Source organism: Bombus pyrosoma, linkage group LG13, assembly GCF_014825855.1.
Source record: "Bombus pyrosoma isolate SC7728 linkage group LG13, ASM1482585v1, whole genome shotgun sequence".
Lineage (NCBI taxonomy): Eukaryota > Metazoa > Arthropoda > Insecta > Hymenoptera > Apidae > Bombus > Bombus pyrosoma.
In genome coordinates, this window is record NC_057782.1 from 8567758 (window position 1) to 8595046 (window position 27289).

Here is a 27289-nt window from a genome sequence, read left to right on the forward strand (position 1 = left end):
TAAAGCCACGTGTGAAACCTTTATTGCTAAAACTAACGATTTGATAGAAGAGCAAATGTATATACACTGGATAAATGCATTTGTACGAATCGTCAATATATTGCAACGTTTCTTATATAGAAACCCGCCTTTTACTGAGACCGATATTCCTAGGTATAACAGTAAATTACTAACGGGATTAGAATACTGTTATTTAAGAAAATAACGTTATTTAAGAGGTTTAAAAAATGATGTAATATTATGTGTGCCCTTAAACAATAACTCATTAGCTATAGGAATTATGTAACAGAGTATTGTCAATCGTATTTGGCGGGGATAACTACGCGCATGAATGGCACCCCACTTTTATACACAACACGTGTTACGTGATTCCATTCGCAGAATTTAGTCACAGTTGCCTGCGGGCCGTCAAGAAGTTGAGGTATTGTTTCGTTTTTATTTTCTAAGTTATCAAACATGCATACGTATGTATATTTTGTGTTATATTAGTTTTATTCCTGTATTTTTATACGATTTCTCCGTTTCCGTGAGAAATGAGTATAATAATGACAGTGTTTCGTATCAGCGCAAAATTTTACGCCTTTATTTTTTTGTCAGTTTTTATATTTAGAAGAATATCCAGTTACAATTCCTTGACAAATTCTATAGTTTAAGAACAGATAGATTCTTGCTTGTTTTAATTTGTACAAGAGTACAAGTAAATGTGTTGCAATTGTCTCCATTCACGGCAACAATGGTTGCCGCTCTTACTAATCTTCTAATGCGCATATTCACAAGTTCATCGTCGAGTACATTATTTAGAAGCCTGTAATAATATTAAAACTTACGGAATTTTTTCTATAGTTTACTGTAACAACAAAAAACAAAGATATATATACAAATTGTTAAGACGATGTTCCAATGCTGATATCTCTTTGAAAAAGTTAGCGTCCTTCTTACGATTGATCCAGTAATTCTTTTGAATCTCGCACGTGACTCTAGCTACACACGTTGGCGAGAGAGATACTTTGTTTCCATCTTCATCATTCTACTTAACGATAACACAGTATGATATATTAAAATGAAATGCTTAGTTAGAATCAATGAATGAGAAATTACAATAGAAATACTGTCCAACTATGGAGAATGGTAGTAAAAGTAAAAAAGCATAATTTAACAAACTTCTATCAAGGTTTCATTTTTCTACTCACAGTCTATGAAAATATACATGTGTACTAATCGATTATATCGATTTGCTACGAATTGGCTCTTCAGAACTAATGGGTACACTCTTTCTCAATAGTTGGACAGGATATCGTTCAAATACGACTAAACAACCTTGGTAACGTTACTTTTCAAGTTTGTTAAAATGTAATTCATATAATCATTTCTGTCTTTGATGGACAAACTCGATCGTTTCTTTCTGCCTGATACAACTCCGAGCGGAAGAAGAACAGGATTCGTTGCTAAAGCGGCGGCTGCACCAATTAACGCAACACCTGCCAATGCTTTTAAAGCGACGGCCTAATGCAAATAATAGCAATCAATAATGTGCTAGAAAGTATGGTGAAAAATGCGGTCTTAAAAGAATTGAAGCGGATTGACGACACTATTGTCAAACAGTATTAACAATTTTATCGTCAGTACTGTTGATCGTGTGCAGGCCTCTTTAAAATCAGATCTCGATTCGTCTATAAAATTCAACCATTACCTTCTGCGCGTTAATATTCGGATGGGGAGGAGGATGTCCATCTGGACGATTTGGCTCCACAGATCCGAATTCATCGCCATTAGCGAAGGTCCCTGAAATTCCATAATCATCTCCGTAACCAGTTGGTCGATTAAAGCTATATCCTCCGAAACCACTGCTAGCATAACCATATCCTCCGCCGGAATCATAACTACCAGGTCTGCGTGAACCTTCGCTCCCATAACTCGGTCGTGGACCAAATCTAATAATAATCGTATGAGATTAAATTAATTGTTAAAAAAGAGATAATCTACAATTATTTTTCAAATATTTTATTTAAACAATATCTAAACCTGAATGTTACAATTACATTTGGAAAAAATGACGTTTCATAGACATCAACCTAATGTCTGCTTACCTATCTCCTGTATGACCTCCTTCGAAAAATGCAGTTCCAGCGTAACTTCCGCTTCCGGGTCTTCCGCTTAAACTTGGTGGTGGTCCTTGAGTTTGCCAGCCGTATCTGCGCATGTATTATGTTTTCGATAGAAAATCTGCAGCTCCGTAAATTAATCACACGATACTTTACCAAGACTGGATACCTTTTGTTTAAAGCAGAAATAATAAGCAAAAGACTACATAACTGCTCCAAAATAAAATAGATATGAAAATAACTCATTTTCCAAAGTACATTATTATTATTCGAAGTAAAGTAACAAAGCAAAAGTTTCATTCGAATAATCATTCGAACTTGAATTTTATTCGATTACTTAATTGTGCCCAATCCTGCATTGTAATACTAATTTAAAGAATTACCTATCAGTGGGTAAACGTTCAGCAAATTTAGTTCGATATCGACCGCTGTCCACATGGATCCTACTGTGATACGAATCAGGTCGCGTTGACGAATTGGAACCGTATCTGGATCCGCAGCAACTGAAACTTGCACGTTTCAATTCATCGTGATGTGAACGTTTCAAAAATGTAAAGATTTTTACTTCATTATTTCACTTATCTCTCGAATCAGATTCCAATCGCTGATTAATAATCGTTCGCGAATGTTTATCAAAATTCTTCTGCCCGTGTTGCGCGTTATCAGACACTACGCTATACAGATATGGCGTCTTGGAAGAATTTTTAGCGCGTACGACATCCGTTAACAGTTTATCTTTCGTGAGCTGTTTCTTAACGAATTCAGAAGCCGCGGCGAATTCATTATTCTCCGCGAGTGCACAGCAAACAACGCTAGTCGTTAGCAGAGCGCAAATGAATCGTTGCGACATCTTAATAAAAAATATACTTAGGTAACAATTCGCTGCGAGATAGTAAAATTTCTAGATACGTTTTAGCGTAAAGACTGGGGAAACAAAAGTGCTTCTTTTCCACGAGTTTCACCTTTTTATATAGTGGCCACGCATGGAATATCGTCGCGCGTTTGTCCTTCAGGACTGGCGGTTCTCTTTCCAAGCTTTCTTTGCATCGTCGTTTCAATTGAAAAAATTTGTCGATAAAAATACATTGGTTATATAAAAATTCTTATTTTAATAACAATTTTTTTCTTTAACTTTCATATTTGTATTCTATTTTCATTTATATTCTGTATTCGTATTAACTTCGATGGAACAAATTTGTGTGTTTAGTTGCGTCTCTGTAAATCACGAAGCATGACCGGGAGATGTGTACGGGCATGCCGGTGAAAATATAAGTGTCACGAGTGAGCCAACAATATTCTTACCGTCACGCTAAGGGTTTAATTAACGTCCGTTTGTTACCATAGTTTTAAGTGAAATTTCACATTCTGATAGAACAAGGAACAACAGGTCAAATCCTGAAAGCGATAGACACTCGGATTTATCGCTTTCACATTAGTGCTGGATCGTACTTGCGTTCTTGCTAATGCGCTCTTTAATTGCACGTACATAGTTTGGTTGATATTATCATTATTTTCTTGAAAGTTCAGGAAGCATACACATTAGTCTTCAATCTTTTTACTTTCCCATGCATAAAAGGAATTGCATCGTGACAGTTTATTTTCATCGTAGAGACCAAATTGCCAATTTTCTTCGTTCTCTTTATTTGAAACTTTTCAGTGATTTTTCCCACAACTTTTGACAACGTCATGCATCGATACATTCGCTGGTACTGAAATACAAAGACAGATTGACTTGATCCTCATTGAGGAAATTTTAGATAAATTAGATAAGAAAGTGGGATGAGTTGGTTAAGAATCCGATGTGTGGGAAGGAACTTTTTATGAAATATTCTATCGAGTACGATCGTCGATGAATCGAAATTTCGTCCTTTTAATATAATCGACATTACAAAGCACAATGGAGCAATCTGTTCCGCCTAGATATTTTTTGTGTCGGTGATTGTCGATCTCAGTAAATGTATCCCCTTACAACATAGTGCAAAATTTGTCTGTCCATTGTGCGTGAACCACTTGCAAGGTTGAAAGAGAAGAAAACGCGGGTTTTAAAAATATGACGAAAGAAAGCAGTTAGAATCACCTGATTTACAAGGGAAAAGATCTGAGAGGTCAAAGAGCGTAATATGGTTTGATTGTAACTGACGAGCTTTCTGGGAAAAGGTAGAATGGCGAATCGAGGAAATTGCGTTGAAAGTTCCAGCAATAACGAAAAGAATTGTACAAGGAAAACGAAGGAAATAAGGAAAAATTTCATAATAATTCAGTCATTTAACTAAAAAATACTCGCAAGTACTTGAACACTTAAATTCGATAATTGTCTGGCTGAGATAATCAGAATAGTATACGTCAGTTCGCTGCTAGTTCTTATAAAACTGTATTCTACGTTTATACATTTGCGTTTATAATCATGTTACAACTGTTTTTCGTACTTCTATAAATTATTCCTTCTAATAGCTCAAATTCTCCAAACTTCGACTTAACGTCACTGTGATTTTCAGCCAGTTGCAAGGCTACCAATGCTACTGTGACTCTGCGTACAGGTTCGTCATGGATCTGCGTGTACCACCTCTTCCCAGAATACAGCTCGATTTACTTGAAATCGAAAGACAAACGATGGCTTTTAGAGAAAGAGATATGTTACTCGTGGCGAGATAGAAAAGCTAGCAGAGAAAAGATTTCTGGTCTATGCAAAGGGAGTGAAGAGCGGGCAGAGACATTACGGAGCTAATTTGGAGAAGAAAAAAAGGGGGAAAGGTCGTGGATGGAGCGGGATGATTCGTTGCGCGAACGAGGAGGAAGAGAGAAAAGAAAGTGGAGAAAGAGGAGGTAGAGCAGGGTCGGCGGGGTGACAGGAGAAGACACGACGAGTAACAAGAGATCGTGGAATGGAGCAAGAGTGGAGTAATCAATACGCATTCACACGCGGTGGCTAGCATCCCGTTTCCATGGAGACCGACGCTGGCGCATGTGCAACCTAACCAACCAACCTCGTATCGTCATAGAAATTTACTCAGACACAATTCTACCCCTGCACAGCGCGGAGCTACTAACCAACAATCTTCGAATCTCTTTAAATCATCCCTACGATACATATTGTAATCCACGTGCATCTATGTATGTTTGCACTAGAAACAAAATGTACAGCGATCCAAATGTTCGCCAATTTGAATCTTCTTCGACTATACTTTCCAGCGAAACGTATCGGCGTTCGTTAGGGCGACGTGCACAACCTTGAAAAGTCTGAGTTGAACACCGTGCGAATAAAATTTTCTTATTTATTCCCGTATTACAACACCCACAAGCAGGAAACAAATTTCGCTTCTCTTTTTGGTAGAGACTTTAAGAAGGCAGGTGATACTGTACGATTGTCCTCTCGATGACGCTCATGCCTGTGTATCGTTGCCACCGTGGAATACAGTAAAAGCGTTCGACACTCGGATGTTCACCCCCTGGCCGAGTCAGAGGGGATAGAAACGTTGGAGTTTGCGGGTAACAGGGGGTGGTTTCCCTATAGGCGCCTGCGTCGAGTCCTCGATGACGACTCGACGAGGTAGGTGCTCGACCCGGACGCAGTAAGGAAGAAACGTCGAGCACGCAGAGTGCCGTCCTCGTGACACATCTTAGCTTTTCTTTTCTTTTGATCCATGGCAACAAGGAAACGTGGCGAAGTTTGCCCGGTGAATCACTCCGTCGAAGATTGATCGCGGTGATCCAACGGTTTGACGAGATCATTACGCGGTACCATGCATCTCCCGTCTTTGCAGTGATCGTAAATGAAGAAGACGTTTATCGGAGCCGAGGCAAAGATTATCAATGACTCGATGCCGCGGCGAGATAAAAGATGCATGGAATTCCTGAATGGTACTGAATGATCCGAGTGACACTTTGTACGTCGTGCGCCAATAGAACGATTCTTGTCAACATTGGCGATATCTTGGCGATATATCCAGTGGTGGATACAGTCAATATGTCGCGGTGAAGCAGTTTAAGGATGAACCTGTCTTTTGTCCGCCGTGTGTTCTGTGTAAACTCGAATACCGCGGTCGGCTGGATTCTTGCTCACCGTGTTACACCTGCCGTTGGGAACAACAGGTTGAAAGTGGAGTTTGTGACGATTTGAAGAGATCACTGGGAACGAACCGGAGATTTCGTTGTTGCTTCTGTTAACCGTTCTGGGCCACGTCATTCGACAGATTCTAAGGTCTACCAATTAGACGATGCGTTTCCGCCGAATCAAAGGTTAATCGCCGAGGAGCATTCAGCGATGTTCTTACCACCGTAAAAGCAGGCTTAGTCGCATTTAATCGTCGCTTGCATGTGGGTCACAAGTTGCATTCGCCAAAGCTAACGAGATAGAGGGTTTACCGAGTAGAGAGGTAAGCTTGTTAAAATTGCGTTACCCTCGGGCATCCAGCGTTACCGGCTACCTTTATAATTAATTCGTTCTTCTTAATATTTTTCAAATGTTCCCTCTATTCGTCACGTTTTCCGCTCCTTCGAGATTTACCGTGGGTCGAAGTAGCTGAAAACATTGCGGTCTTTTGTCTCTGATACTTGGAACTTTATCGCGTGCAATATTTTTCTTGTACAAATCCTTAACGCGAAATGTAAAAAATAAATAACGTTCGAAATGGGATACGAGTTTAAACGCGTAGCTCGAATGGATTAAAATAGATGATATTTAGAAATTATGAAGTCAGTGAAGTCGAAGTCACGTGGTGAAGATGCGGTTTACGGTGTCCTTAACCTCGCGGAAAATCAATGTTCTTCACGTAATGTTAGCCAAGTATGCTGTTCTATCTTCTTTATAAACCATGATACAAAGTTGGACATTGTTCGAATAACATTTTATTCCGGCAGAACTACGAACAAAATGAAGTTATTCGAGAATAACGAGTAACTTTTTATTGAAATAAATATATGATACGTAACATACGTGGCACGACACCGCGTTATACCCGCGTTATAACGACAAGATGAAGATTCAGTTTAACTTTAACGTTATCTGCAGTAAGCAACAGGAGATTTAAATTTGTGCAATGCATAGATTAAAATTTGAGTCTAAAGCTCGTGGTACAATCAAAGTTAGGGAAATTCTGTGGCTCAAAATAAAAATTGAGATTAACAATGTTGCACTGGTGATATTGTTTCCGAAATAGTTCAGTTTGGAAAAATAGTCAAGTATGAATTTGCCTTAATTTAAACGAAACTTTTGGCAAGAAGATAGTGTTTTACATTTCCAAAAATTTTCGCGTGTCGAGCGAAAATCTCTTGCCGATCCTGCACTTCTGTTTGGTCGTCTTTTAAGGATATGCATTTCAGCGTGAAAACAATTTCTCTGATCTGATCGAGGTCATTCACCGCGTTTGTTTGACACAAATATCTTCGCACTGACGAATATTAGGTAGCACTTGAAATAACTCACGCTCAACGCAATTGTTATCGTGCAGAAGAAGCGACACAGACGGCACACTGTCGGAATCTTTGTTGTCGCCGCATTAATTTCATTTATTGAAACCTAACTGGGTCTAATACTCTATTCAGGGGCACCGATACCGCGACCATCCAGAAACAAGTATTATCAATTCGCATCACGTTGCTCTGTGATTTTATTTTAAGCTTTCGTTCTATTCTAAAAATTCCTTGCAAACGAATTTATCTATTTCTCATTCAGATTGATCAACACGCTTCGACCCGAGCGACTCGTTTAATGAGTACGCGGCTTAAAAGAATATTTTAAGTGAAGCAAATAACAAATTGGCGGTAGTTCGAGTAAGCACCGAATTGAATCTCGAATATCTATACAGTCACATACCAAAGCTTCAAGATCTAATCATAGATACGAACCAACGAAACGAGAAATTCAATGTCCTGGAAAAATGATCGGACACGTTCGTGTTGCACGGTGATTGGGATTACGTTTTATAAGCTTCGTTTAGATGATTTACATCGGACGTAGTTATACACGGGAATGCGTGGGGTTACATGGATCCTACCGCAAGTGACACTGGTGACACGCTGGAGGGTTTCTAGAGGATGTCATTCAAAACACGCGTCAAACGGCAGGGACGTTTTACATCGTAACGCGATGACAGGGAACGACTTCCCCTACTTCCTTCTTATTCCCCGCCACGCGACGCTTTGTAAACGTTTTGAAGAAAGAAGAAAAGTTCGATCGACTCGTAACTCGATATTAAGAATTCACGATATAGATTGGCGTTAATTTAAAAGGAATTGCCACTTAAGTAACGCTTGGATTTTTAATGCTTTCATTCGCTTCGATGAATCGACAGGGGTCCAAAGATCGACGCGATACGCGAGAAGTTTTCTGCATCCTATGGGGTGTGCAATGTTGCATGCGCCGGATGACTTTTAGTTGGCGTCCGCTGAACAGAAACAGGAAAAGATGCGGAAGAAAGGCAAGGGAGAAAAAGATTACACAGGCAGGTGTACAGCGAAAAGTGGTTCTTTGCACGTGCATCCGCTGTAATGAGAACTCAGTCTTCATTCTCCGACGTAAGAATGCGTTAACGAACCTTAGGTGAAAGTTCGCTTAAAAGATTTTGTTAGCGCGCGGCTAAGAGCTTCTGATATTTCAAATATGCCGCTCCTACTAGATTATGAAGTAGCGCGTGTATAGAAGGAATTGGGAAACCGTAGCCTTTAACGTTCATAAATCTCACTTATCGCGATTTGTTATCGCCTTAACCAGAGTTTGGTATAGAAACATGGACTCGGGGCAAAAAAGAGGAAAAATAGTGGAACGTATACGAGCGTGTAGGAACGTATAGGAGGATAAGCTGCTGGAAATACCTACATATTTTTCCGCGGTAGACAACGAAAGAATCGATACTGTGAAATCGCTGAAAAATACCAGCCACATTTCTCTAATCCTGCCTTCTTCTCTAGTATTCGAACGAGGGGTGCGAGCCCGCTGTTTAAAATCTCTAGGCGGAGATATTATATCGGTTGTCGTATTTTCCTCGCTCCCGGTATTCGTTGACGCTGTTCAGACACCCGCGTATGTTTCATAAGATCTTTACGCTCGATTCTCCCCCGTGCATTACGTCCATTTCAAAGATCACGTAGAAAAAAGTCGTGCAGTTAACAACGCTTGGCTAGGTAACGTGATGAAGTCCGACAGATTAATTTCGCGCGAAAAAATCGTAACTTTTTCTCTGCCACGTTGACGACTTGCTAACGATCAGACAGTATAGCAAAAACAAGCGACGAGCAACGACCTTACATGTAATTCAGCAAGGCTTTTTAGTGTTTTTAATGACAGCATGTATGGTGTTCAGTAAATAATCCTCGTCACAAAAAGTTGATCGATTCGTTCAAAATACATAATTGTGAAAGAACCCTAAACATTTTAACTTTTATAGCTACGACACGACACGTGTTTCTAAGTTATCGTTGTAATTCCATTTTAGTGCTATGTTGGTTCTACACTTACGAAACAAGAATAAACTGCCTCTCTACCGTTTCTCTTCCTTCAAGTGAATATACTCTGTCTTTTTGAGGGAAGAACAGAAAGATTGTTAGTGGCAAACGGATGCAAGTGAGATAAAATGATTTTCTTCGTATTCGATAATTCATAAAGTGAAAGATTTAGCACTTCTGAATGTTAAATTGCGATTTACGCAATGCCATAGAAGTATCACTTGCATTCCTTTGGTCCTCTAGGTGTTTCATTCATGAATCGAAAGTTTGTTGACGATTTTACGATTGTAAGATGCAATGCGTCATAAACAGAGGTCCTTGGACGAAGAACGCGAAACAGCCGGGAAAGGAACATCGGGCCACGTAATACAGGAATCAAGAGAAGTGCGAGTGTCGACGCGATAGAGGAAATTGTCTGACTACGCTCCCTTTTCGGAAGCCGGTAGCGGTAACGCATCCCCTCGCGAATCGAGTTAAGCAGAGCGAGCGAGAGAGGATGCTTTTCGCTCACCCTCCGTACAGAATTCCTCCCTCTGCCTTTCAAACGAAAAGGGAGTCGGGGGATCAAAATCTAGTCGAATCTTGGCGGTCGCGCTCGTAGCATATCGAACCTGGGAAAAATGAAATTCCCGCCACCGGTCGATAACACGCCGGTTTCCAACGTTGTTAGGGGTTGCAGGAAGAAAACGCTTCCCCGTAGAGTGCTCAAGAGCCAGCAGTCGAAGGGATATTGCTGTGATAAAACAATACTCGAGCAAACGAGAGAGGTTGAGAAAATATGCCCGGACAAAATCCATCGAGTCCAACTATACACGCTCGTTCTTAAGTTTTAGAGCACTTGAACTAGAAGAAGATAAGATAAAACTAAAAAATCATTAGGAACTTATATAATATCTTTGGGATTGTTGTTCCGGTAGTAGATTATTGCGCAAGCGAGCTCAGCTGTTCTATTATTTATGAACCGGAGCGTGTTCTAAAATTTGTCTGCACTCGAAGAATTTGTTTCTCGTCAGTGATTTCACAATTTCAACACTGTCGTCATTTTTGCCCAAGCAGACGCAAACGTAGCGTCGATGCATCATAAAAGATTAAAATGACTGTGTCTTTGAGCATCCTTCCAGTAGAATGGACGTCGAAAGCAACGAGAACAAACGACATGTTTTCGTACGTTTCTTGTTTCCGGGTCAGACACCATTTGCCATCGATTTGACAAAGTGTGAAAATGCAAGTTATGCAACGATGCGACAAATACGAGGAAGTTGCGAATAGCGACTGATATTTGAGAAACTTTTCCACCTATATTTAAACACGGTTTCACGGGGGAATCGTTGAATTTCCATTCATTTGAATTAGACCGCCCACTACAGAGGTTACACCTCAAAGCCTAATTCATTCAACCAGATTGATATGTCAACACCGAATTGCTTCGTTTAACGCACTATTCGATCTTCCCTCTTTTTTCATTAATATTTCCATTAGCAAAGATATTTCCATTTCTTCTTGGTTCACGTTTCAACTCTAAGACGATAAATAATACTTGCGTGATTTAGAATTTTCCTGAGCAACATTGCAGGTCATAAAGTGACCCATGAAAGTATAGAAAACTTGTATGAATACATTACGTGCCTTGCACGAAACTTTTCTAAATTTCATACTGTATTTTTTATTGATTTTATACAGATTTTTTTACTAAGAATATTTAAGAATACTAGAAGAATACTAATACTAGTAAAAATACTAAGAATACAGATTTTGTCAATATAATCATGGTGGTCGTGCCTCGTTATGGTACTAATGAAATTTCGAAAAATTTTGTATAACACACATAGTATATTCGTAAGAAATTTCAATCTAAACGTTCAAATACTTTCGTGAGCCACTGTACGTTCGTTATTTTCCCCGTATTTTCACAGATTTCCCTTCGCCACGTTTTCTTGGTGGTACTGTACAAAACGAGTATAGGATACCATGGGGAATCCCATTTGTACCGGCGCGGCGCGTCTACCGGCGAGCGTATTGCTTGGCAGACGTATTTGCGTACGCGTGTTTGGGGTGCGTGAGGGTGCATTCGTTTACCCGAAACTCGATTTCGAAGCTTCGGTAATTGAATTTCAAATACGTCTGCGTAGCCGTTGATACGTTTAAAGCCAACATACGAGGCATTTAAGAATATCGTACTTCTTACTGTTCAACTCGCGTTTATTAAAACAAGAAGCAAAACAATATACTTTATGTAATAATTTCGTTTCTCCATATTTCATTTTTCCAGTATCAGCACCGTCAAGACATAAATTTATCTTTCTTGTTGCCTTATGGATCGATAAGCCAAGTTACAGTGGCTACGTAGTAATTTTGAAAGTGCATTTCGTCGACATTCTGTTCTGTTAAATTCTCATTGAACTATTTTTGGTTCATCTGCTACTGCAGCAAAATGCAGCAACATCCGCAGTCTGCTTTTTACTACAAATCGAACTAGTTTTCTCAGTTTCACTCAATTTCGGTGAATATCACGAATAAAATACTCGTTAAATCGTTTCTTTCACTGGAACTAATTCCGAGATCTCTCTGTTACAGGAAGAAAATGTGGAGCTCGGTTACTGCGGCTGGCAGTGAAAATGGGCCCGCACCACCTTCCAGAAGCAAGCACAGCGCTACTTTGCTCGCAGGGCACGTATATCTCCTTGGCGGACGAAACGGCAATCTTCCTCTCAAAGACCTCTGGCGATACAGCCTCGGTAAGTGATAATTACTATCGTTTTCAATTCTTGCTCGACGATATATACGAATAGTTAGCAGCGAGCTTTGCAACTAACGACGGAATTATGGAAAGCGAAAAGGGAAAGTGGAATTAGTGGGTGGAAAAAATCCTTGTAATTACAAGGGGTATTAATACACGACGTCTGAGTAACTTGAATACGGAACACGAACAACATCTCTGACCAACGCACCCTACCATCTCGCTCGGTGAACGAGGGTGCGCGACGGAATTTAAACGGGGTTCAGTCTGATCAATAATACGCCATTATTAAAGCCCACGTATATCAACTAAATCCGCCGGCGATACTCCACAATTACGACTGTTTCCACGGAGATCAGACGTACGCGAATTAATTGCACCCTCATGTGATAATCCATGGCTTATACGCGTCATAACCAGCACCGTGCGTTTGGCTATTGCGTCTCATAACCGTAAAACCAGCCGAAACACATCGGTTCTTATACGAGACGTCTAGAAGCAAAGCGCAAGTGATATTTCTCTGACATATGGAGTGAATCGCATTTCAAGTTCAGAAGAGTTAAAAATATCGTAAGTAGAGTATCTAGAGGTAAAAATTATATACATAAATTTTTTATGAACTTCGTCTTTCAATTCATTAGTTATCGAATGCGGAGAAAACAATTTCATTGAACTTTACATGCTTCTGATATCAGTAATCTTCTAGTAAACAATGTTTCGTTAGAAAAAGAGACATAAAACGCGAAACAACACGTTTTAGGAGCGTCTTAGCGGTAGGAAATTTATGTTCCCAAAGTTTATCCTTCTAAATCATCTAAAAACGAATAAACGATAAGATAGTATACTTGAACTTGAACTTGAGGTAGTGTATTGGAAATTGAATCGAAAATGTTGAAGCGATTTTATAGTTATGAGACGTATCGTATTAATCATTTCGTAGCATCGCGTTCAAATCGATCAGTTTTTTCAATCGCGAATTATTTGCTGGAAACCACGCTTAGTCTTACCAGAAAAAGTTTACTAAGAACCAGATAGAATATTATCTTATTCGACTTAAATAGCCGACCACGTAGAGCCTAGCCAAGTTTCGATCAGCTTGACTGGCAACACACTAAACGTATTCCCTGTGGTCTCTACATCGACCGATATCGGAATCAGCCAGCGAATTCACGCGAGCGGATTTTAAATTGGTCAAAGTCATCGTTACGTTCTTTTAGGAAAGAAACGTTTAAATCGCGCGATGATCCGAACCAGAACACGTTACTGTAGATAATTCGACGTTGTACGCAAAATACGAGGCGAAATCCTAAAATGAATTTGCAATGGTTGATGGTACGTCCACGAGGTGCCCTATTCATCAGAAGGGATTGTTCGGCTACGACTTCGGGTGAATATTAAAGCGGCATCGGAAGGGTTGGATGTTGGCGGTTTGTCTCCTGGGGGCAAATACTATCAGAGTAACCCCCTGGCATGTTTTAAAAGCATTGTCGATACTTGATCTTGCAAAAATATTGTGATACCTCGAAGAACCGTAAGAGTACTTCGTCCTTGTATGTTTCGTTTCACCCTCTTTTGCGATCGGTGGGGATTTCAAAGGGTTCTTGTCCTTTATTTTTCTATTTATTAAATCGATATCTATCCTAAAACTTTAATGACGATAGTAAATAGCGTGCAGATATTTCTTTTATATCGTTGTATGTCGATACATTGATTTCTTTAATACATTTTTCAACAAGCTGTTATCTTAAACACGAACGAGTGTATTATAAACATTTGTCGAATGAAAGCGAGCGAAATAACATTTTTTAATATTTGTCTTTGGAGTTGTAATAAGTGCGATAACGCGTTGATACAACGTAGTGAAATGAATTAGTGCTATAACCACTCACATGGCCTAATTTGACATAATTTTACATCGAATGCCTAATTTGTAATGAGTTTGATAAAGATTAGAGATCTATATCGATCGTTTCTACTCGCTTCGAGTCGATTATTTTCTTTTTTTGCCATCAAAGCCATCGGAATTTTATCCTGTGAACAGCATTTTTCGAACAAAAGGGTGCATAGCTTCGTAGCCAGCTAGATACGACACGTGTTCGTAATCAATGTCGGGCATCTCTAGTGTCAGTCTAGAAGAGCCGCAACTACTTCAGCCAACACATTATGCCTCTTACGTAAATTTCGTACGCTTTGTTCTCGAGCACGTTCCAGTGCGAAGCTGCGATTCGAACATTTTTACCGTAGAGGAACACTCTTTTGATTTTCGTTGGAAAATACAGAAGAACAGCGAGAGGTGGAAGGTGGAAGAAAGAATCTTTTGTTCGGCATCGGGCAAGAAAAATCTCGTCCTTCCTTTATTCATACGATATAACGTAACTTCATGCCCCGCTGATTTCCTTTGCCTTTATTTTTCTGAGCGGATTAGGGGAGCGTCCCTTTTCTCTTTTCGTAAAACTTCCGAAGGGTAAAAAAGAACGTCTATCTCTTGTTAAACCCATGCAATAAAGGAACAAGTTTTAACGCACCCTTCAAAGCGTCATCAACTTAACGTTGAATGAATTTAGATTTATTCGATCTCCTTTTACATAGATTACGCAAAAATCATGCTCTGATTCTTGCAAAAAGAAGAACGATGTTTTGTCAACGTACAAGGTGTCTCCGCAATCGACTCACAAGGAGCAATTCTTTATGAAAAAATAAATTATAATGTAGAATAAAATTTTTCGTCCTGCAGTAAAACGCGATTTTGAAAATTTTCTCGACGCAAAACCTTCATTCTACATTTTTCACTTACTTTTTTTTCACGAGGAATCGTTTTGTACTCGGTTGCACCATGATAGCACAGACACCCTGTGGTTTTTGTTTTAGTACGCGAGTCGCGGTATAATTATTTCTCGTACATTTCGTTCTTTTTTCTTCGCGTCCTTGGCACTGCTTGCATTTAATCCCTCGAACACACTGCAACATTCGCCGTCGTCCCTCTGTTTCTAAGAAGCCCCGACCGCTTGGAGGATTTATTTCAGAGCAGCAGATTGCCGAGGCGGGTGAAAGTGTGATTTAGCGCGTCGAAAAAGATTTCTAGATACCCCTGAGATTACGATTCCCTTTGCGTGTCTTCCTTTTAATTTTGCACGATGTTGCATCGATGTAGTAATTTCACACGAACAGCCGTGCGCTCTCGTTCGCGAGTGTCGCGACATTGGCTGGTCTCATACAAAGCGTCGACGACTGACTCGAATCGATTCCGAATATTCGAACGGACTTCAGATTTGTTGCAGCTTATCGATAAATATGTAACGAGCAGGTGTCCTGATATTTATGGCTGGCAGTGTAAGCACGTTTCTGAAGATATGCCGACAAAATAAGGGCACCGCTTGTGCCGTTAAGTGGCACGGCATTCTTTATCCTAGCAAAAACTAGGACAACTGTATGCATACACGTTGCATGTTACAGCGGAAACAGGTAATTAAAGCGTGCAACAACGGCATACATTAAAAAGACTGCAGCCGCTAAATTAAGCATACCGTCTGGATGCGAAACACGCGACACCGATAAGACGAGCCTCTTTGTTCCTTCACTCTGTTGCAATTCTTTTAATCGCGACTTCGTCATCCCCCTAGCGGAAAAATGCACAAAGCCAGAGTCGCGTAAATCTTGTTTATCCAGCTTGATGCAAAGAGAGAAAGAGAAAGAGAGAGAGAGTCTGGAATATGAAAACGTTTGGAATAACGAGCTGACGGGTTAACCCTTTCTTTATTTTCTTTACAGCCGACAGTAAATGGGAGGAATTGCATCCTGGGGGAGAAAGACCGCCAGCACTTCAGGAACACAGCGCGGTAGCTTACAAGGATTGCCTTTACATTTTCGGGGGTGAGCTCGGCTTTTCCGCAGGCACGGAAACGCCACTTTGGGTTTACAATGTCAAGGTAACGTATCACCCAAGGCAAACCGGATTGCACCCTCTCTCGAAGAACGTTACACGCGTCGCGGTAAACTTCGTTCGATCGAATCGGAAGCATCGAGATGCGTCTTGATTGCGAACTTGCGTTGCTTATACCAGGGGAAATGTTATGGCTCAAAGTAACACGGAAATTAAAAATAATAAAATGTCTTTGGAGACTTGCTTCTTGAGAAAATCGCGGTATACGTATCTATACATACAAGTATATCCAATAAAAGATATTTCAAAATGAAACAAATGAAACAAAATGAAAAAACAAATGAATAACAATGTTATTTACTGCCACGCTATAAATAACTAAGATAATAAGATAACTATACGTAAAGTAAGATAAGATATATATAGGACGAGATATATATATATATATAAATAATTACGAAAATGAATTTCAATAAGAAATTAATTTCTATTTATACGAGATCGCCGTAAACGAACCATCAGCTATGCGTACCGGTTAAATTCGTTAAGAAGATTTAGTTTCATTCGAATTTAGGCGATTCGATTTGACGGAGCCGTGGCAGCCTCCAGGTATTTGGCTCTATGATGCTCCTGGCGTCGAGGGTTTCGACACCCTCGGTTGAACAAACCAGACGAAGGACCATGTTGGCCTTGATTGACAATATCTTGCTCCGATGCTTTTCATTTAGTTCCGTTACTGAAATTCGTTCGAAGATACAAAACGACGATTTTAGAACTACGCATAAAGCGAATAGAGGGGAAATCTTCTTGGTTGCTCGTTTGCAACGAGAGCTATTAGACAATAGCTCTTCCTCAAAGTTCTTGCCACTTCATGCAGTATAACGATAGGTTTCGTACGATTGTTCGCTATGCTTGTCTCATGGTTGTCCTTAGTTGTAGTTTACTGGTTCCTGAACCCAACCCTCTCTTTTTCCACTCCCCTAGAAGACAAGTTGTCATGTACATCCGATACGTCGGGCCGTAGTTTGTCTTTTACGTCGTTTCTATCGATGTTGTGGTTTCCTCTGGGTATTATTCTTTCATCTGTCTTCAGCGTCATCAGCAGCCCCTATGCACCGCTTCTTGTGTCCTTCCTTGCAGATCGAGTAACGCGATTAAGGCTTTTGCAAGCCGTGCTATCATGCTATATACAGAATGATCTAGAAATCGTGGTATATTCGAAAAGGAAGTGATTTCTTACGTAAAAGTAAGTTGAAAACGTAGAACTATATTCTCTTCCGTATTTCGACTTAAGTTTTTTCGATGTATATCGCGATCAATCACGAGTCCCTGGCCGCCATCTTGTTATTCTCGTGATGATTGACCGTCGTGTATGCATCATTCGTCACTGTCATCTCCAATTTATCGCCATTACCTTTCAAAGGTATCGAGTTCCATCGATCGATGGACACATCGTGCCATATATTTGTTTGTTCCGAAGAGCGACTATCTTGTGTCACGTGAAAAATCGATATAACTGAAGATTACAGAGGTGAGACATAATAAGTTACGTTTTTTTTTTTTTTTTTTATCTTTAGCGTTTACCGATAAAGTTTATCATGTTTTTCCCATGTGATTATTTACTATATTCGATATTCGACAACATGTGACGATTCTTTGATGCTTGCAGTTTAACTAGAGTAATTTTTTTGACAACAGCTGGTGTCAACAGCCCTTCCTTCCATTTCGTACCCTCGAAATTGAATGGCGCTTATCCTCCCAAGGGTTCCTCTTCCCTCAACCTGTATACCATTAAAAATTGATAAACCCGGGGCACATATGAAACGTGGTATCAGTTTCACCTTAATAATTCCTCTCCTTTCAGCAATATGCACTTGTGAAGAATGAGGATATTAGAAAGTATGAACACAGATGATGTCTTTGTTTAATTCTTTACAATTATCGAGGAAAGAAAATGAAGGTCGCAGATGAAAAAAGAAAACTATGAATCTATCAGATCGTTCCTTCCTTCAACTATTTCTTCTCTCCTGTCGTGTTTTTCCCCACGTGATCTTAAGATTACACGACCCGCCTACTTTTCTCTTTTTAATTTTCCCTAAAATCCGAACTTTCTTTACCGCGTTGCTATGGTTACTCTTGGCCCGTTTGTTTTTATTCATTGGACCATGTCGAAGGCCTGGGATATTCCCCGTTGCTTGTCTCTTCGCAATGTATTATTGAAATCCGCGTTACGAATCCGTCAGGCGAACCCGATTGGTTAAGCCGGAGGGGTTGCTTCGTGGTATGCTCTCTTTCCACTCTCTTTCTCGTCTTCCCTCCGAGCTTCGTTAAAATTCTCTCTTGCGTACGGTAAATCGAAGTCGGAAGAGAAATTTCATCCCGTCGAATATTTTTTTTCTTTTCTTTTTTTTTAAATTAATGGCAGCCGCTCGATTTAGCCCGAAGACGCGAAGATTCATCGATATATCGCGCGTCTTTAAAGTTTAAAGTTTTACATCGTTTCGCGTAATTGATGATACCCAACTGTTCTCTCGCTAATTTTACAGCGTTTTAACGTGGATTGCGAATTTAGCTAGTATTCCACCCTTTCGCAACCCCCTCGTACCGTAATACAGGGTAGACGCAAGTGGCTATACAGACCTATCAACTTTAGGCACGTACTTGGAGTTACGTAATTACTTTCAGCACCCCTGCTATATAGCTTATATACCGTCCTTCCATCTTCCTCCTTCCTTTGCATGTACGATCGCAGACCCTTGGCTAAGCCAACGCATTTGCTTCTTTCTCTTTGACGCTACACATTGTCGGACTGGAGCGAAAGGCTCGCTGTGATCGCCACTATGCTTCGCAAGATACGAATGTCGGTGCTGTCTCACATATGACAACGCACAGAAAAGATATTGGTAATTGGTTTCATGAGAAAACGAAAGAATGACAAAATACATGCATTTAATGCTGAAGTTTAAATGTAAAGGTAGTTTTGATATACATAGATTTAGTTAACAATATAATAGAATAAAAAATTATTCTTCTGTACGAAGTAGAAAATGTGACTTGTTATGTTCTTCGTACTTAAATATGGTCAAAAATTCTCATTATTCTCATGTCATAATACATACAGACATCGGTTTTGTTTCCATTAAATATAGAACAGGTAAGTAGAGGAGAGCGCTGCTATCCTTCGAAAACAAATGGTGCGTTGCTTATGTCCTACATATTTTCATCAGTATTTTTTCAAGGTAAACGATTAAAAATAGATCGATGCATTTAGCCAACTAACGATATTTTATGCTTCTCTTTATTCTATACGTCATTCCTCCCCCCTTTTTTTTTTTTGAATAATTCAAAATACGATAATGCCGAAGAAGCTGTCATTAGACCTGAGGTATCAAGCTGGAATCTACTCGAACGACAAAATAGGGGAGTGACGAATTAGAACTCTTGTGTGCCTTTTGTTACGTGCAACCCCAGTTATATCCGCCATTCAGAAACCTTCAGTCTGGTCGAAATTGGAGAATTCTCACGTCTATTGTCACCTGACTCGAATGATCAAGCCTTTGATACTCGCTAAGATTACCAAAAGACTAAAAGCCTAATATCGTCAAACTTTACCAATATAATTATGGCACTTGGGGTTTATTACGATGCCAATGAAATTTCAAAATGTTTCCTTCTTAAAGACGCCTACAAGCGCTTCAATATTTTGTTTGAATATCAACTCGAACGTTTGACGAGTACAAAAAGTATCAGGATTTTTCTTTGCATTCGAGAATTTGTTATTTGTAGACCAACATGTGGAGGAAAGTAAGAGCGCAGAGAGGTTGTGCGGTTCCCAGAGGTCGAAGAGGCCATACCGCTTTAGTTCATCGTGGTCAGATGCTCATTTACGGTGGTTATCAAGATCTACGTGGCAGCTCACCAGAATTGTGGGCATTCCATTTCGGTAAAATTTCAAAATTTTTACGATTAAACTGTTCGCATTTATGCAAATTCATAACTTTGTAGACGCAATTAAATTAGCACTTGGACAAAAAGTTTCACTTTCAGTTTCAAAATGCACTTCGCTTCTTATACTTTATTTTATATATATTTGAATATTATGTGTACTCTATGTATATTCTTGCACCTTGAAATTTCCCATAAGCGCATAAGAATCGGAAATCTATTAACGATGCACATATTTCGAAAGATGGCTGACGATACGATCGATAATGTACGTTTTAGAAACGGAATCGTGGCATCTTCTTTCCTCCAGCGAAAGCGGGCCAGCAGCGAGGCACAAACACTCCGCAGTTTTACACGGTGACGCCATGTACATTTATGGGGGTATGACCGACCTACAAGAGAGAAGCGATTGCTGGCGATGGGATGTGAAGACCGCTTCCTGGTGTCTGTTGAAGAACAAACCAGGACCAGGACCTCTTCATGGGCACGCAGCTTGCAGGCTTCCCAGTTGTATGCTAATTTTCGGTGGAGAAAGCGGTGGTTTAGCTACGAACGAACTATGGAGGTTTCATTTCGGTAAAAAATCCAAACATTAGTAGCACAACGATTTTGTTCGTCGAAAAAGATACGAGGTGTGAAACTTCTTGAAAGGTACGGAAACGTGGGAGAAATTATCAGTGCCAGGTCCTAAACCCCAGCCAAGAGCGGAAAGCGTTGCGTTAGCAGTTTCCGAACTGATAATTCGAGGGACCAATATCGACAATTCGAAACCAAAACTGAGAAATCAAAGGATGAGACTTTGTAACAATAGGATATCACCCAATGAAGCACCGGCTAGACCGAGCTTTCTTAAGGAAATTTCGAAATTATCGCAAATTAATCTATCGCGGCTAAGTCATCCGACAAAGTGCAGCTATTCCGTTTTAAGTGGCCAAGATGACAACGAGGAAAGTCCGCAAGAGGTATGTTTTCTTTTTAGTTATGTTTATATTAAGTATCCAGACGCTTATCTATATTGGACAAGGTGTATTTTAATTGTAAAATTGTGAATAAATCGAATCGCAGTAATTTTATCCTTTGTAATTACCATAGTTACGTGGCGTAGAATATTACGACGCGATTAAATTGACTTTTAAAAGTCAATTGGCATGCGATAATACAACTGTGTTTCTAATTTCCTTCAAACCTTCCAAAATTATTTGGTTAATTGGCAAGCTACTTATTTTCAAATTCTGTAATTTCTAAATTACAACACAAATTAACTCTGCTGTATTTTCGACATAATTACATTCCCCTAATCTGTATACTCTGATCAAAATCGAATACTGTTAAAATACACGTCAAACAAAGTGTCCGGATACTTATAAAGAAATAGTTTGTTTTTACCATTCCCTTGTAATCGTATTATATGCACACGTATCAAGCTTTATATCTGCACAGAAAACGCATGTGACAAATGAGCCTGCCTGCAGGCGAATACGTACTATCCGTTTCAGCAAGTGGACTCCGAGGTTGTCGAGCCATCTACGGGTATGGTGAAATCACGAAGCGCTAATACGCTAGCTCGTAGAAGACAGAAACCGCCGGAAACAACATATAAAAACGTGGACACGAACAATTGCAACAACGCAACCGGTGGTTCCGGCATGACAAGAGATCCTATCTCGGTACCGAATTTCCGTGCTCTGACCTTGCCCACTCCGGTCCTGACACCTGTAGAAGCAGCCAGGCTTGTTTTCGTCGACCCAGACGAAAATAGCGACAACGAGGAACGAAAGGAACCTCCTACCTCTAGGTTGATAGAAGTTCAAGAGGAAAGGCGGTAAGTGTACTTTCGTACTGCTATTTTTGTAGGCGGAAGCGTCACCAGGTGGATGGATAAGCTATACAATCCGTATAATAAAGTGTTAATTGGTAACAACGACTGATGTAATCACAACCATACGTGTATACACTTGCGTTCAAAAATAGAGCACCTTCTTTTTAGTTTTTACTTATTTTTAGTAATCGATGTAAATTATTCATTTCAAATTAAATATATTTTTCTAGTAAAATTTTTAATATCTCGACATTCTATTCTTCAGCATTGAAGTCTATCAACTTTCGCTATCGACGGAATTTTCTTTACGACATCGCTTCCACCTACTTTACAATCTACTACGTTACAATCGCAACGATAGTTACATAAAGAATACAGAGATGAAAATCCTTGGAAATTTCCAGAGACTTCGCGGCTGTGCACCAGGCCTGTCAGCCGACACGAGGCGAGAGTTACAGCTCGCATCTTTACGAAGCGGCGCTACAAACACCGAAAACACCGACCACTTCAAAAATTCCTACTTCCGCGTCGGTTCGATTCGCTGACTTAGAAGAAGGTGAAGAATCGACGTCGGACTACGCGAGTATAGAAGCCCGTAGTCCCGGTGATCCACTCGCCGACGACGATTGGCAATCAGGACGAAAGGGCAAACAGTATCGCCCCATAGTTACCCCATCGACGATACGCGAAGGTCAATTCGGCTTTTGTAATCCAAATTACCTCGGACTGGATGAAACGAAGAGTCATCATCAGCAACAGCAACAACCTCAGGATGGCAAGTACGCGAGATTATTGAACAGCCCACCGGACAGTGTCTTGGAGGACGAACCGGGTAGATCGGCCTCGCAAACGTTTGCGGAATTACTAGAACTTCAAGAAATTAAAAGGGTACCGAGAGCACCGCCTAAAAGTTTACCATTAGGCTCTCCGTCGAGGAGAGCAGTCAGTGCGTCGAGAGCCGAGAGACAACGAGCTAAGGTTGCTGCGGCTGACATCAAGGAAACCGAGACACCATCGTATGGACCAGCACCACTTTATGTTTTTTTAGTTGGCGGGAAAGAAAAGGGTCAGGTGACGGTGTTCGCGAGGCCCGTTTCTTTGTGGAAATTGCAATTAGCACCACACATTTTTTAAAGACGATAAGTATGTTTATTGGTTTTATGCATTTTTACACGAATAGTTCCATGAAATCGAGCGATCGATTTTCTTCGAAAGATTTGCCTGTTGCTCTTGAAGAGCGAACAATTGGTAAACGCAATTTCCTAATGCCAAATGAAGACTGCAGGAGAAGAATACGATAAGTCAAATTTCACACTTTTTATAGAGAAACAGTTTCGAGATTCGGCACGTTATCAATTCGCCTCGTGTTATCAAAATTATCTTTTTATTTGGTTTTTAAAATTTTAGAATTATTGTTGGTCGCAACATCGAAATGTTGCTTTTGACTTAATAATTATACTTTTGCCTTACATAAAAAATTCGTTAACACATCGTTAACTTAAAAAGATTTACATGTTTGAATCTAATAAATTGTAATCATGAGGTAACATCAAAATCAGAGAATCATTAGAAATATACTTATTATATTCTTCACCTATGATCTCTAAATGTTACGTCGTTGTAGTTAGAGGAATTCCTTAATCCTTTTACTGCGTTTATTATCGAGGACAACGTATCTGTTTCGTTGACGTGCATTTACGTCTTCTTAATAAGTTTAATTATAAAAAGTCTTCGGCTCTTTGAAGTATCGATATCGGAAATTATGAAATTAATATAATTTATCGTGCAATATCAAATGTGATCAGGACAGCGAAGTACTCGAGTTTACAGCGACAGATTTTAAATTGAACATAGTTATCGTTATTTCAGTATCTTCTTTAAAATATTCTTCTTTAACTATATTAAACTATATTGCTTACATTAAACTATAATAATTTAATTATTTCCGTTTTATTACTCGTTTACTTTGCTACTTACATTTAATAATAAATGTAGTAGTACACGAAACGTTTTACGGTAGATCAGTGAATGGAAACGCGTAGATCCATGGAAAGTTCATATTGAACCGGTTCATTTAAAACGATTGTTCTACGGTTTTATTTATTCGTAACGAAATAAGCAGTCATATGGAACAGATGTTCATACCAAAGCGCAAGTCAAACACGAGTGAAATGAATGAACCGACCCTTTATCTACGAATGCGTCCTGTCAGTCTTAAGTGGTACACAATAAGACTCATAGAATGTTATAAAAATTTACGATTAAGATCGATACGTTAGATCCTAGGTTTACCATAAATGATATAATTTTTCATACTATGGTAGATAGACGTGTAATACGGAATGCTAGATTATTCAAATTTTTTGACGCGATATTTAAAGATATAAAATAATAACATCAGAAAACTTGCCCGATCTGCGCTTAACTGCCATCGACTGTGAACACGGATATGCATAGAAAATAAAATAGAATATCCATAAGTTCGAAGTGTAACGATCGACGTTAAAATCATTCTGAATATTAATGGAAATCGGTGTGTGATTGTGCCCAATGTGAATAATTAAAGTACGTTTCAATTATTCTGTGGAGATTAGATTTTTATAAAAAAAAAACAAAAAGATGACTCTAAGAGAAATTTCGTCGGTAAACGTGAACTAAAGTAGAATCTAAGGAAGCTATCAATGAAGATAACTGTGTCGAGTTTTTCTTTTAATTTCATCACGAAAGGAGACACTTGTAACGCGCGAAACGTACAATCGTATATAAAAGAAAAACTATTGTGTTCCAAGACGTTTTAGCGAATATAAAACAAAGGTACGAATCATTGAAGTCAAAAAGTCTCCACTATGATTATATTTATGACGGTAGCGTATCATAGATCCGGTATATATATCATAAGTGAAAGAAACGATAAAATATGGGAGGTCTCTTGTCCATGTAGAGTTTTTATGCCCGCAAAGGCCCAATACATGTAATCCATCCATATAGTAGCAAAGGTCAACGTGGCACCTCATAGGCTGAATATTAAAAATCATAATTTTTAGTCATTTTTAGAGGTATAATAATAATAATTTTAATTTTAGATATACTTACAAATAGGAAAGGTTATTTGACTAACAGCAGTTAATTTTACGCGTAAAATGTTTTAAGATAACAAAGCTAGGTTTGGTTAAAGGGCATGTGCAATATGTATAGGTGCATATTAAGTATCCTTCGTTGAATTAAACGCCCTGTTTAGTAAGAATATTTGGTAATATTCAGCTAGAGGCCGCAGGCACCCAAAAAATTAAAGTTTTCCATTCGTAGCACTAGTCAATTTTACATTTCACAAATCAGTGTACAAACGTTAAGATAAATGTTTTTTCGTAATGTGATTTTTCTCCTAGAATCTCCTAACCTAGAATTTGTTAATTTTCAGATATACATATTAGTATGTACAGTATTAACCCGTGATCCATTTTTGCATTGTATGCATGATCGTCGCCCATAATCTTGACCATTTTGCCAAGCAGCTAGTAACCATAGTTAATTAATTAGTCGTACGAAGTATACATACTAGTATACCGCCGTCGAACTTTCGATTGTCCTACGTACATGTTCCATATTTAAGACAAGTTCAAACGATTCCATATGACGTGCAATTTAATTTAACGAGTTGGAAATTTTGCTATTTAAAATGAAAATGAAAGCGAAGCAGTGCATATTTTAAATAATTAACATTCCCGCGTCATTATTATTTTAAGTTGTACGTATGCGTAACGCAGTCTGATAGTCAATTATAATCGTGTCATTAAATATGTCCGTTGCCAAATAATACTTCTCTTTAGAACGTCATGCCTCGTTAAAACGAGATTCAGAGTATAAGCTCGAAGACGTGGGTTAAACCCGAAAAAAAAAAAGAAATTGAGAAAAAGAAAGAATAACAGTGTAGCTGATTTGAGTGCCTGTAACTTCATGCAAATATATGCATCTCATATTTTTCTGCACACGAACGATTTTTCGGAAAATACAATTCACTGTGTTGTCTTCTGGCTTATGCTTCTCTTTAAAGTTACCAGTGACTACATGTCGTACAAACGAGGCGCACGGAAATAAAATAACAGTGAAAGGCGGCATTATGATATAATATGCCGATGGAAGGAAAATAAATCGCGTATTGTTCCAATCGAATTTCATATCACAGAACGCAGTATTTTTTCAACGAGTAAGCCTTGAAGCAGATGACCCGCACTCTGATTTTTTCTATGTTAAATGTCAGACAATATATGTATGTATATTATATGTACATCTATTTATATGTCTCCGTTTAAATGAATAGTTACAAGGATTAACACCATTTTGTAAATATGGTGATGACAAAAGTATCGTGTAAGTTATCAACATCTGTCCAACATATAAAGATTTTATTAATTATTATTATCTTTGAACTATAAGTTAACGTAAAGCAAATAACTAGATTTGTATGAATCGTTAAGTTACATACAGTACTTTGTTTTAACGCGACAAATGTATTATTTATTATTTGCATTCGAGTTTATGTATGTAACTATTAATCATAAATACCATAATCAAATTGTGGTATTGATATAGTTTGATAAAGTGAAATACAATAATTTAGTATCAGCCACACGTCCTAGTTTATATTTTTAAAGAAAGCCAATATACTATGGGGTAAATACCTTCTGTAGTTTGCTCAAAGGCAGTTCCGTCGGTTACAGAGGAGACCACACATTCTCATTTTCATTTCACACACACGTACACATGAACACATACAACCATTCCTGCCCTGACCTCCGACACAAGGGCGATATTGATAAGGCTTTAATTATAAATCACATGGCACTGTAGCCTTGAGGTGACTGGCAGCACTGCCCTTGAATTAGCTAGCGAAAGGATTGCCCTATAAACTATATATTCTACACGGCCATATAAATGATTCATATGACCGTAATCTTCTACCCTTCCATTTTACCTAAAATCCAAAAATATCTATGTCTGCTAGTAACTAGTAACGAACGGCCAACCATTTACAGCAAAGAACTGTCTTTGAAGAGTAAAAAAACGTCCCTAGGATATGGCGCGCAGTTTAATCAACTTATTTTCATAAGCAAAAATGGATCAAGACAGTTGTGCAGTAACGTATGTAACATTCGAGGAGACTAATTCACAAGGTTCGATTTTAAAGAAAATTTAAACAGAAACTTTAGTTGGGTTATCGCTGAAATCTATATAGGGCAAATTGCAGAAGAACAAAATAGAATTTTGAGTGCGGTGCTCATTGGTAAAAATGTGCTTTTTACCGGCAGCGCGTGTAGTGACGTATCTGTAAACTAAATATGTAAAATATAAATATATTGGAATGGAAT

The 27289-nt window shown here is 39.0% G+C and overlaps 2 protein-coding genes across 8 annotated transcripts; one reads left to right on the forward strand and one right to left on the reverse strand.

Annotated features, from left to right (window-relative positions):
* The first annotated feature begins 305 nt into the window (after positions 1 to 305).
* Positions 306 to 26552, forward strand: LOC122574277 (host cell factor 2-like). Of its 5 annotated transcripts, none has more exons than XM_043741675.1 (9): positions 6389 to 6475; positions 11812 to 12042; positions 12117 to 12277; positions 16048 to 16205; positions 19946 to 20102; positions 20384 to 20680; positions 20756 to 21066; positions 21577 to 21926; positions 22328 to 26552. In XM_043741675.1, the coding sequence occupies exons 3-9, from the start codon at positions 12124 to 12126 to the stop codon at positions 23055 to 23057; spliced, it is 2157 nt and encodes a 718-aa protein (XP_043597610.1). In that variant the 5' UTR covers positions 6389 to 6475; positions 11812 to 12042; positions 12117 to 12123; the 3' UTR covers positions 23058 to 26552. The 5 variants fall into 5 exon arrangements, with proteins under 5 accessions (XP_043597612.1, XP_043597609.1, XP_043597613.1 ...); XM_043741676.1 differs by lacking the exon at positions 6389 to 6475 and adding an exon at positions 7035 to 11642; XM_043741677.1 differs by lacking the exons at positions 6389 to 6475; positions 11812 to 12042 and adding an exon at positions 306 to 421.
* Positions 555 to 27288, reverse strand: LOC122574280. 3 transcript variants are annotated; one of them, XM_043741683.1, is made up of 8 exons: positions 26603 to 27288; positions 2685 to 3811; positions 2486 to 2612; positions 2088 to 2192; positions 1691 to 1931; positions 1318 to 1503; positions 879 to 1027; positions 555 to 805 (listed from the first exon to the last, which is right to left on the reverse strand). In XM_043741683.1, exons 2-8 carry the CDS (start codon positions 2950 to 2952, stop codon positions 643 to 645), a joined length of 1239 nt encoding a protein of 412 aa, XP_043597618.1. In that variant the 5' UTR covers positions 2953 to 3811; positions 26603 to 27288; the 3' UTR covers positions 555 to 642. The 3 variants fall into 3 exon arrangements, with proteins under 3 accessions (XP_043597618.1, XP_043597619.1, XP_043597620.1); XM_043741684.1 differs by lacking the exon at positions 26603 to 27288 and adding an exon at positions 5463 to 5525; XM_043741685.1 differs by lacking the exon at positions 1318 to 1503 and having other exon boundaries at positions 26603 to 26736.
* Position 27289: the final 1 nt, after the last annotated feature.

What these genes read in the sequence shown, in the direction of transcription:
- LOC122574277 (XM_043741677.1), top strand. Translation starts at nt 12,124, where the DNA reads ATGTGGAGCTCGGTTACTGCGGCTGGCAGTGAAAATGGGCCCGCACCA. An exon ending in TTTGGGTTTACAATGTCAAG is followed by an intron (nt 16,206 to 19,945) that starts GTAACGTATCAC and finishes TGTTATTTGTAG; the next exon opens with ACCAACATGTGGAGGAAAGT. An exon ending in GAAGTTCAAGAGGAAAGGCG is followed by an intron (nt 21,927 to 22,327) that starts GTAAGTGTACTT and finishes GGAAATTTCCAG; the next exon opens with AGACTTCGCGGCTGTGCACC.
- LOC122574280 (XM_043741683.1), bottom strand. Translation starts at nt 2,952, where the DNA reads ATGTCGCAACGATTCATTTGCGCTCTGCTAACGACTAGCGTTGTTTGC. An exon ending in GGAGGTCATACAGGAGATAG is followed by an intron (nt 1,932 to 2,087) that starts GTAAGCAGACAT and finishes GATTATTATTAG; the next exon opens with ATTTGGTCCACGACCGAGTT. An exon ending in GAACATCGTCTTAACAATTT is followed by an intron (nt 806 to 878) that starts GTATATATATCT and finishes ATATTATTACAG; the next exon opens with GCTTCTAAATAATGTACTCG.